This window comes from Lupinus angustifolius, chromosome LG14 (genome assembly GCF_001865875.1).
Source record: "Lupinus angustifolius cultivar Tanjil chromosome LG14, LupAngTanjil_v1.0, whole genome shotgun sequence".
NCBI classification, from domain to species: Eukaryota; Viridiplantae; Streptophyta; class Magnoliopsida; order Fabales; family Fabaceae; genus Lupinus; species Lupinus angustifolius.
In genome coordinates this window covers 873,217-885,247 of record NC_032022.1, presented here as the reverse complement: position 1 = coordinate 885,247, position 12,031 = coordinate 873,217, and the positions used below count along the sequence as shown (strand labels likewise).

Genomic DNA, 12,031 nt, shown 5'->3' with positions numbered 1-12,031 from the left:
AGGGTTTTTTCTTATAATAACAAATATACTTCAAACATTACAATGAAAGGTTGGTCTATTGGTGTAATTTCTTACTCTATTCTCAAGGTTAGGGAGCGACACTTACTAGTAGAGACAATCATGAAAAATATTAGTTTTTTATCTAAAGAGGTGAGTGATATCTTCGGTAATACAAAAAATATATACTTTAGACATTAGTTTTGTACCGTAAAGGTAAACCTTGTTAGATGATCAAATAAATCAAAAGATCAAATGTTCGATTCATATGAAATTTGTTAAGAGAAATAATCACACCTTAAAAAATGATTAGATTTTTATCCAAAATGAAGGATACGTCTTAATTATATTAAAAAAGAATTCTCCGAGCTCTAAGCAACAATTTTGTATTATTGAGTTCAAAAATGAATAAAAAAATCTACAAACATCTCTTCATTAGTTTTTTTTAAAGGGTGAGCACTTTCTTAGATACTCTAAATATTTATAGTGAAAAAATATAATTGATTGTTCAAAATATATTATAAATGAATGATAAATAATGTATTGATTTTGTATAATTTTTTATGTTAACAATATATAAATATTACACTTATATTTATAATTCATGTTAAGTTATTTATTTCATTATCAACTAGTTTTGAGATAAAATCTTATCATTCAATTGGTCGTGGATTAATAAATGATAACTTGGTTTAGAAAGATTTGAAGTATGAATCTAGAGAAATACATAAGCAATCTTATTGAAGATGCTTTGGATCATGGTTCCTCTCATAGTATGATCACCATTTGGCACATATTCTTTGTCCCTAATAGGATGAATTCATCTTATCATCCATTTTAATTAAATTTTGTGACAATTTTGGTCAAAAAAATCTAGCAAGATTGTAGGACATAATAAAGGTGTTGAGTTAAGGGGAACTCATCTTATGTCTAAAAATATGTATCGCTATTATATGTATTTTTTATTTTTTCACTGGTGAGAAAGATAAAACATGAATTAAATATATATTAACTTTACATTTTCTGACTAGTAAGAAACAAAATGTACATGAAGTGATACATATTTTGGGAGAAAAGATTTGGCTCATGAGTTAAATGCACATCTTCATGTGGTTATGTATTTCTACCTTGGGGAGTATCTTGAGATTTTTTATTCATCTTCCTAGAGTTCTTAAAAGTTCATATAACTTTTTTTTTTTGGTAAAGGTAAAGAGAAGCTTTCACTCAAGAAAAAATGAGTTCAGCTCGACTCGTCAAGGATTGACTCGAGTTGAGTTTTAATTTGAGTTCAATATCGAACTATTTTTTCAGCTCAAATTCAACTCAATTTATGTTCAAGGACTTTTAAACGGTTTAACGAGTTGTTGATTACATATATATACACCAAGTTGAAGTTTGTGAATGTATAACTATAACTACTAATTGAAGTTCATTTAAGAAGGATTCTTTATGTGTGCATGTATTGATAAAAGTGACTTAAGTTATAAATGTTTTTAATGCTAGAAATGGAAATAATTAATATTTTCACCCAACTTTATTTGAACAATCAAAATTATAGGATAATCCCATATTATTTTTTAAATAATCTTATGACTATTAACTAAATTTTAATCTTAATCATCCATATATAGTTGTATATATGATTTACTATTCTCACAATTTTTATGAATGTGATATCTATGAACATGCAATGTAAATATTTATATATAATCATTACATCATTTACTTTTCATTTGGATTACTTTTTTGAGTAATCAACGATTATTGAAAATTAACGGTGGATGAAGCAATATCAATATAAAAAAAACTCTTACACTATGAGTATATACATTTTTTTCTCTTTTTATATTAAAATTGTTCTCATATGAGTCACTATGTGTATATATAATCGAGTCATCTCATGAACCTAACAAGTCGATATGTATTTCACTTAAGTTTAGTTCGTTTATTTATCGGGTTCCATTTCAACTCATTTGATTTGTGAATCAAGTTTATTAAGTTAAATAACAAACCAAGTTTCGAACAAATGTGAAATTAGTTCAGCTTAGTGCGGGTCATATTTGTAGCTTTAATTAAATATGTTCTCTTTAAGTCTTCTAGACTATGCAATGTTCTCAACTATTCTTGTTGGCATTTGTGATGATATATAGAAGCAATGTCTTAGTTCTATTTTGGGATATCTTTTTCTAGCATAAAATATCATTTGGTAGCTTGTAAGGACTTGTGGAAACCTAAAGTGGACGAAGTCTTGGGTTTAAGTCACCTGGATTTAGGGATGACAAAAAATCCGTACCCATGGGTACCTGCGGGTAAAACCCGTACGGGCACGGTACGGGTCACAAACGGGTACCCAGATGTATTATAAATGGGTTTTTAAAAATACCAGTAGTACATATGGGCAGGTACGGGTATTACGGTACCCGTACCAGCGGGTACCTGTTATTTATATGATTAATATATTATATTTAATTAAAATAAAAATACATTATTCTAACATTTATTACACTATGTACATTTTTTTTCCTTTACTTTGTTTACATATTTTATTGAGTTTGATGATGAAACACCCTCCAAATATTATTACATGTGTATAAACACACATATTTTATAAAGAAAATATATACTTTTTGTTAAAGAAATGAGAACACAAAATCACACAAATAGAAAACACCAATAAATTTAGCATTTTTGTCAAATATTCAATCAAAATATACAAAAATAGTTAAGTTTCATCTTATTTGAACATACTAGAAGTAAAAATTTAAAAACTTATTTATAATAGAGGAAACTCACGGGTACTCAATGTACCCGCGGGTACCCAGAAATACCCGCACACGGGTACCCATACGGGTACGGACGGCTATGAGTATTACTCTTCTATTTTGAAACAGGTAACGTATAGCTACTACCCGTGCCTGCTGACATCCCTACTTAGATTATTAAATGAGGTCATGACATATATAGAAAACATAGGCATAAGACCTTCAATTATTGGGGCCCAAAAATCTAATGATTATTTCAAATGTATATTAAAATTGTCTTTATTAAAAAAACTAGCGTGTTGACAGCTTGTATTATTTGCAATGTGTAGTTTGTATATTATAAATGATAAATATAGTACCTAGTGTCAAATATTTGTAATTTGTAATTGAACTTATTATATTGGTGTAATGTTCAACTTTTTTAAATACATTTGCAAAATAAGAAGATAACGAGGGTAAAGTAAGAAAATAATATTATATGGTTTCTTTGTACAAATAAGAAGATAATAAAAACAAATTAGAGAATCACAAATTACACCATAATATGGTGATTATTTTGTATTTTTCCTTTATTAAGTAATATAGATTACATATATAGATTTACATTCAAATTGAAACATCCACATCTAGAACCATTTTCCTCTATGCAATTGAATTATCCTTAAGAATATATATGAAAGAGATTAATACATTATATTTACAAAAATTAAGTATAACACAAATAAATAAATATATATATATATATCAAAAAAATTACACATAACTCATAAGCCATTACATGTCCATAGTACTTTTTTGAAATTAAAAATAATATTAATATGAATTCAACATATATATATATACTTGTTGATATATAATATATATTATTTTTTCTAAAAAATCAATAATGGTCGAGAATAAATGATGGATTAATAATATTTGAGTCAAAATATATTATTTTTCATTATAGTTTTCTCACAACTATTTTCCAAGTGCCTTCGTCCAACACTTCCATCCTCAGCCAACCGCCGCCGCTTCCGCCACCGGTTCGGCCTCCACTTCGAACCCGTCGTTGTAGTCACCGGAGAGTGTGGCAAAAACGCCACGCTTATCACTGCTCTGGTTAGTAGTGTATTCCCTTCCATACTCAGCTATGTAATTCTTTTATATTACATTGTTACACCTACACTGTGCTTCATTTTCGTGCCTTAAACTTAACTGCTAGATTTTTATTCTGCTTCCTGAACATGTTTTTCTTCGTTTTCTCTATTGGCTTATTCACATTATGTTACGTGTTTCAACGACTTCAGAGTCATTTTGCATTTTAGGTGTTCGATTAAAGGTTCATATGAATGTCATCAATGTGTACTATTTTCCGTTGTTCTTTTATAAATTTTCTTTACCATTGTCTTCAGTGGCATTTTAAATTATTATTATCAGTATGGTAATCTATGCGACTCGAAAGAGATATTAGTATTTGAATGTCGACTCGAAAGAGATTAGTATTTGAATGTCGATGACTGAAGGGCACATATACTCTTAGAAAAAAAATTGATCTTTTGACACAAATTTGGATTTTGGAGCACAGATAGTGATGACAAGTTCAGAAGCTTTTATGGGAAGGTACAAGAGTCACTATAAAAATGTGTGTGTGGGGTTGAGTATCACCAGCCATCTACTTGTGACTCTTCACCCGCAACCCTTCAAGAACCGTGACTCCATTTTGGTCCATATGTTCTCCATCTTTCTTTCTTGTATTTATTATCTCCTTCACTTAGAGTTTGATATCTCATTCCAATTAGCTCCATAATTAGATAGACTTTTATATTCTATGGGTATTATTAAGAATGAGAATGTAGTTTTAGAGGTTGGTGGATGAAAACATTGTTAGGCAGTGTTTGGCACACATATGAAACAAGACGGGATATTGAAGAATACATTATTAATAGATTGGTTCCATTTTGTTTACTTTGTTCCACTTTTTAATCATAATATTTATATAAATGCACCAAACATAGAATATAGCTCATATGTTGGGCAGACCGCAGAGTATCATAAACGTGTATATGCAAGGGGAAGGTGATATCTCTGAGTAACAGTGAGTGTGCTTCAATGTATCACAAATGCGTATATGCAAAATATCTTCATTCCTCACTAAATCAGTAAAAAATCTGACATAAGATGTGAAGGACTAAGAAGTAAGAATTGAATCAGATGCTATGTGATTGAGTAATAATGACATGTCAGTTTCTTTATTTGCTTAGCCTATTGTCTATACCAGTTCCAAAGTTTAAGTGGGTGGGGGGTGGGGATAAGGTTAGGGATAGTAAAAGGGACTGAAGAATTTCTCTATGCTGGGCTGCCTAGTTGGCATTTTTATTGGATGTTTTATTCTTTTTCAGAGATCGTTTGTGCAAGAGGATCTGGCCATGTCAGTTGCCCTGATGATGGTAAGCCAAAAAATGGAGGCTTTTAGATTATGATGTGGAAGTATGATAACATAGCTCAATGCTAGATTGTAAATGTTGTATTGGATGAGTGAGTATACTAGACAAGATAGTATTATGAATGAATGTGTAAAATGAGAAACTAGGCTAAGAGAGAGAGAGAGAGACAAGGAGAGAGAGAGAGAGACAAGGAGAGTGAGAGAGAAACTGAAACTAAGCTTTATTTCTTATTCAATTGAATGAATATTACAATGATTGAACACCTCTATATACAGAGGTTTAGAAAACTTGCTAGAGAAGCTACTATAGGAGGTGACATGCACTACAATCTACCTCATATTAACTAACTAACTGTTAGTGATAATCATCATAGTCACCTGATACATGGTTCTTTGTGGTACAAATGTGGGTATGTTATGCTGTACATTACCCTGCCAAATATTGGTACGCTAGGGTTATATTCAATAGGGTTTCTATAGCTTTCTGCATAATCGATTCTAGTGCGGCTTCTTATAGGTTTGAATCAATTTTTGTTTCACCATAGGAGAAATACACAAAGATAAAATTCTTTCTTGTTAGTTGTAACTCATTCATGTAAGTGATTGTACATTACCAAATATTCTTCTTTTCTTTTACTTAAATTGTAGGTAAAAATCCGGTTCGTTCCTTGAAGAGAACCAATCCGCAAAAGAACCACAAATTGGTACGAGAGAACCAATTTCCGGTTCTCTACCAAAATGAGAGAATCGTGTTTCAATGGTGATAATTGTCACTTTCCTAAGTGTATTCATTATTCTCTGATTCTGAATGCATTAGAGAGAAAGTTGGTTATTTCTTATTGTAGAAAAGATGTAGAATGTACCTTAAGTGGTTTGGGTATGCGTGGAGAAGACTGTTAGAAGTTTTGATGAGTAGGGTATATCAAATGGAGGTTAATCCAATTTCTAGAGGCATAGGGAGGCCAAGAAAAACTAAATGTGAAACAATTAGTAAATAATTAAAAATGAGTGCTTTGTCAATGGACATGATTTATGATAGAGCATTACGACGTTGTTCGATCTATGTAGCTGACCCCACCTAGTTGGACTAAAGCTTGGTTGTTGCTAGTCCCAACGTGACATCAACAGGGATATCTCATTCTTATACACTCTAAAACATTATCATGTATTTGTATACATGTTGCCAATTCTTGATACCTTGTTAATTGTTGTTCATTTGTTTCTATGATATATTTTGTGTATTTGTAGGATGTAGTGTAGGTGCTTATTTAGGAAGTTGATGACATTCCTGGTATTAAAGATTTGACCATTGTCTTCGGTTTGAAGATTGGTGTAAAGCCTTACAGATTTGAGACTTTGTTCAATGCTGGAATATCGGGACAAAAATGTTCAAGACAAATCTATGCTCCATATGTAAAACCCTCTCATATATTGCAGTTTCAAGGTCGAAATTCATCCACACAAACTTCAATAATGTCATGCCAATATTACATTTTTCACCCTCAAATTCCCAGGAGGCCCTTGCAACCAAATTGGAATCTGTTTTCCGTGCTTGTTCAGATGATGCTTCTGTTTCAGTGCTTCAACAAGTCAGAGAGATTCATGCTCATGCCATTGTTGATGGAATTAGTGATAATAACACACTGAGTTCAAAGATTTTGGGTACGTATGTTCTCTGTGGTAGCATTAAGGATGCTACAAACCTGTTTTTCAGGCTCCAATTGTGTTATAGTCTTCCCTGGAATTGGATGATAAGAGGGTTTACCATGAAGGGGCAGTTTGATTTTGCCTTGTTGTTTTACTTCAAGATGTTGGGTAGTGGGGTTTCCCCTGACAAATACACATTTCCTTATGTGATTAAAGCTTGTGGTGGTTTGAATAATGTGCCATTGTGTAAGACAGTTCATGATATGATTCGATCAATGGGGTTTCATGTGGATTTGTTTGTTGGTAGTGCTTTGATCAAGTTATATGCAGATAATGGCTATGTTCATCTTGCGAGATGCGTGTTCGATGAATTACCTCAAAGAGACACCATTTTGTGGAATGTCATGCTCAATGGTTATGTGAAAAGTGGAGATTTTAACAATGCTATAGGAACTTTTCAAGAAATGAGGAAATCTCATAGTGAGACTAATTCAGTAACGTTTACTTGTATTTTGGCTACATGTGCTACAAGTGGAATACTTTCTGTTGGTATTCAGCTCCACGGTCTTGTTATTGGTAGTGGGTTTGAGTTTGATTCACAGGTAGCAAACACACTACTTGCCATGTATTCAAAATGCGGGGACCTTTTTTATGCTCGTAAGTTGTTTAATACAATGCCACAGATTGATACAGTGACTTGGAATGGGTTGATTGCTGGATATGTACAAAATGGGTTTACAGATGAGGCCGTACCTTTGTTTAAAGAAATGATCTCCACTGGTGTGAAACCTGATTCGATCACTTTTGCAAGTTTCCTACCTTCTATCGTTGAATCTGGGAGTATCAAACGTGGTAAGGAAATTCACAGTTATATAGTGCGACACAGGCTTCCTTTTGATGTCTATTTGAAGAGTGCTCTTATTGACATATACTTAAAGGGTGGGGATGTGGACATGGCATTGAAGATTTTCCAGCAGAATGCGTCGGTTGATGTTGCAGTTTGCACGGCTATGATCTCAGGCTATGTACTTAATGGGCTGAATATTGATGCTATAACTGTTCTTAGGTGGCTAATTCAAGAAGGAATGACACCTAATCGCCTGACCATGGCTAGTGTTCTGCCAGCTTGTGCTGCTTTGGCATCTCTGAAATTAGGGAAGGAGTTGCATTGTTACATTCTAAAAAAACAACTTGATAGTTTGTGTCATATTGGGTCTGCCATCACAGATATGTATGCAAAATGTGGAAGGCTGGATCTTGCTTATCAATTTTTCAGAAGAATGTCAGAAAGAGATAGTGTATGTTGGAACTCAATGATTGCAAGCTTCTCACAGCATGGGAAACCAGAAATGGCTATTGATCTATTTCGTCAAATGGGAGTGAGTGGAATCAAATTTGGTTCTGTGAGCATATCATCTGCTCTCTCTGCTTGTGCAAATTTTCCATCACTCTATTATGGGAAAGAGTTGCATGGCTTTGTGATACGAAATTCATTTACTTATGACACTTTTGTTGCAAGTGCACTGATAGACATGTATTCTAAATGTGGAAAACTAGCTCTGGCTCGGTGTGTGTTTGACACAATGGATTTGAAGAGTGAAGTTTCATGGAATAGTATCATTACTGCATATGGAAACCATGGTTGCCCAAAAGAATGCCTTGATCTATTCCATGGGATGTTAGAAGATGAAATTCATCCTGATCATGTTACTTTTCTTGTTATACTATCTGCTTGTGGCCATGCAGGACTAGTTGATGAGGGCATATACTACTTCCGTTGCATGACTGAGAAGTATGGGATCTGTGCTAGGATGGAACACTATGCATGCATGGTAGATTTGTATGGTCGTGCTGGTCATATGCATGAGGCATTTGATACTATAAAAAACATGCCATTCACTCCAGATGCAGGTGTTTGGGGGACACTGCTTGGATCTTGTCGTGTTCATGGCTATGTGGAGTTGGCTAAACTAGCTTCAAAGCATCTTCTCGAATTAGACCCACAAAATTCAGGATACTATGTATTGCTTTCAAATATACATGCTGATGCTGGGGAGTGGGAAAGTGTTCTTAAGATACGAAGTGATATGAAGGAAAGAGGAGTTCAGAAGATACGTGGGTGCAGTGGGATTGATGTCAATGGTGGCACCCATACGTTTTCTGCTGATGATGGAAGTCACCCACAATCTGTTGAGATCTATTTGACTCTGAATAGTCTTCTTCTTGAGTTGAGAAAACAGGGTTATGTCCCCCAACCTTACCTTCCACTGCATCCACAAATCATGAGCAAGAATTCAATGGAGAAAAGTTGATAATAGGTTTCTTTCACACTTTCAGTATCAGCTTGAGCAAATATTTGTTGATGCAACCATATTATCATAGCAAAACTTTAAACAGAACTAACTGGTACACTTTTAATCACCACTAATGCTTATAATTATTTAATAGGAAACAACAAGGTTGCTTGCCTTGTGACTTGGAGGTCACAAGTTCAAATCCTGGAAACAATTTCTTTGCTTGGTAAGACTTACACACATGCTTTCCAAAGACCCCACTAGGTGAGAGCCTCGTGTACTTGTCCGCCCTTTTTTATTCATCATGATATGAATTTTGTTGCATTATTCTGTAATTCAATTCCAGTTCTAATACTACTTAAGTGTGACAACTACTAAGAATTTCCCTCATTTGATTTATTAGCTACATCTATTTGCTAGATCATGTCGGCCCTTCTCGCAACTTCTACATTCCTGCTGGTTTTTAGTTCCCACCTTGTGAGCCGGGAGGGGGTTCCCTTACTAGGGCATAGGGGAGGGGGTGCATGTCTCCAGTCTTACCAACATTAACTATTTCTTGCCCCTTTTTTAATTTATATTTATTTTTATTTTTAGGTAAACTTATGCACTCTACGTCTCTATCTAGTATATCTACCTTTACCATTTCATTGTCATATACTTCTACTATAAGACAACAAAAAGCAAATTCATTGGAAAGAAAGTAGGGGTAACTTATTTAGGAAAATATGATAGAGTCTTGCCTTAAGTTGTTTGACCATGCGAGTGGTCGAAATGGTGGATAGCTCAAAAGCTAGAGGTAATGGAAGACAAAGAAAAACTATACGCGAAACCAAAAAAAGAGACTTGGATTTAAATGTCCTTTCCAAGGACATGGTCTTCGACAGAATATAATGATGTTGTTTGATCCTCGTTCCTGACCCCACCAAGGACATGGACTTAATTGTTGTTCCTGACACACTTTAATTTTTACTAGGAACTTAGGTTTTTATTTCAACCCCATGAGTCTGTGACCCAAGTACTTGCATGGACAGGAGTTGGTTACATTAGAATCATCCATGCTTTTAAGGAGAAGCAAAAGTAAGATATGGTAGACGTTAGACCAGTCGGTTTAGTACCATATACAAAATAGAGTAATATTTTTCTTTAAGTTGAACTGCTTTCTCTTATATGCCGATAAGTATTTCTATTTGCTTATTGTGTTTTCTTTAATTCTCTATATTGGATAGTGGCTAGGAATATATCTTATGCCAAGGATTTGAAAACTGGACTAATCATTGAACTCACTAAAGGATTGGTTCATGGTTCAATAGTCCAACTGTGGTAAAATACATATATGTTGTATGTGTGTAATGTATTAGTAAAACAAATTGTAAAAGATAATTCAAAAAAGGGTTTGTTTAACTAAGAATGTGATTGATTATTTAAACAAAAATTCAGCCTTAAAAAAATATGTTAGCCTATTAATAACATAAGTATTGAATGCTTTCCATTTACTCTGTTGACAGGTTGAATGACTACAAGGAAGCAGGAAGGCTTGGATTTTTTTTGGAAAAAGGTGGTAAAAACAGTAACCTGTCTGCTTTTCAGATGCTCATTATGGCATTCTATGTTGGTTACTTAGGAAAGTTTCCATCTCCTTCTAAAAGTTCCCTTAATTGAATTACAATAATTATTACTCCCTTCCATTTCATATTTTTTTGATGTTTTAACATTTTCAATACCTCCCATACCGCAGCAGAAACACAATCAAAGCTTCCACCTTTACACTCTCATCCTCAATCAAACTTACAAACAGAACAACCAAAACCCATTCACTCATCACCTATAAACTTCAAGCTTCCATTGCCATTTCATTATAATCTCTCTAACAAAAAAAGAGCCAAATCATCTTTCAACCCCCTTAGTACCCTTCATTTCTCACCGTCATCTCTCCTCTGCATCCAACAGAGAAGCCGCCAGAGTTCAAGCAGCAGAACATCACGTCAGCAATCACATACCGCCGCCTCGCTGCAATTCCGAACATCGGTGAAGCTTCCAGCGAGCCCACTGACAAAACCACTCTTTGCCACCATCACGGCTTCTGTGGAGTTCGCTGAACTGCCATCTGCATTACTGCCTCTGTTCACCCCCTTCATTGATCTCTGCGAGCACACAGGTCCAAGGTCAAACGTTCTGTATCTGATATGTTTTGACTCCTCCTCGTCACCTTGTTTTTTTATAAATAATATATGTTTTAATTGCTGTTGGACTTGTGTCATATTTGTTTTAGTTTTATTTCGATTCCCTCTTGTGTTTTATATTACTTAGTTTGATTCATTTTTTATGTAGTTTCTGAAGTAAAAAGTAGTGAATTTGGCTTTATTAGGTTTTGATCTTGTTTTTGGTTCCCAGGTTTGGAGTCTTTTTAATAAGCTTTTCTTTTTTGCATATTAAAAATAAATAATAGAGAGTCATAAAAATATATGAGATGAAGAGGATAGCTTTATGATTTAAGTTGTTTGTTTTATGTCCTTCATCTTGAGTTTGGCTTGATAAAGCATTTGAGCCTACGTCATTTGTATTTTATGCTATATCCTATGATGCTTTGATCCATTTATGTATTGGGACATATTTGGATATTCAGGGATCAATACCGAGAATATCCTTACTTCAGCAGGAAATCCTGATAAAGAAAGGATCTCGTTGCAAGAAAGTAAGAGCAGAAATGATGAGAGTAGAGAGAGAAATTGATACTGTAATGATATATATTCATTACTTCTATTGTGTGCCTTCTATATAGGCAAATACAATGATGATCCACGTGAATTATTCTAACAAAATAGCACTACAGCTGCCACCTCATTAGTTCTAGAAGGTTTAAAAAGTAAAATAACAAAAATACTCTTTAATAGCAAAGTTACTAGCTG

The 12,031-nt window shown here is 33.8% G+C and overlaps 1 protein-coding gene across 3 annotated transcripts; it reads left to right on the top strand.

Moving 5' to 3' along the window:
• On the top strand, positions 3,771 to 11,517 carry LOC109327219 (pentatricopeptide repeat-containing protein At4g21300). 3 transcript variants are annotated; one of them, XM_019560295.1, is made up of 3 exons: positions 3,771 to 3,860; positions 6,433 to 9,237; positions 10,631 to 11,141. In XM_019560295.1, the coding sequence occupies exon 2, from the start codon at positions 6,570 to 6,572 to the stop codon at positions 9,141 to 9,143; it is 2,574 nt and encodes an 857-aa protein (XP_019415840.1). In that variant the 5' UTR covers positions 3,771 to 3,860; positions 6,433 to 6,569; the 3' UTR covers positions 9,144 to 9,237; positions 10,631 to 11,141. The 3 variants fall into 3 exon arrangements, with proteins under 3 accessions (XP_019415840.1, XP_019415841.1, XP_019415839.1); XM_019560296.1 differs by lacking the exon at positions 3,771 to 3,860 and having other exon boundaries at positions 6,052 to 9,237; positions 10,631 to 10,683; positions 11,073 to 11,517; XM_019560294.1 differs by lacking the exon at positions 3,771 to 3,860 and having other exon boundaries at positions 6,052 to 9,237.

Coding starts and splice junctions, on each gene's coding strand:
- LOC109327219 (XM_019560296.1), top strand. CDS start 6,570: ATGTTCAAGACAAATCTATGCTCCATATGTAAAACCCTCTCATATATT.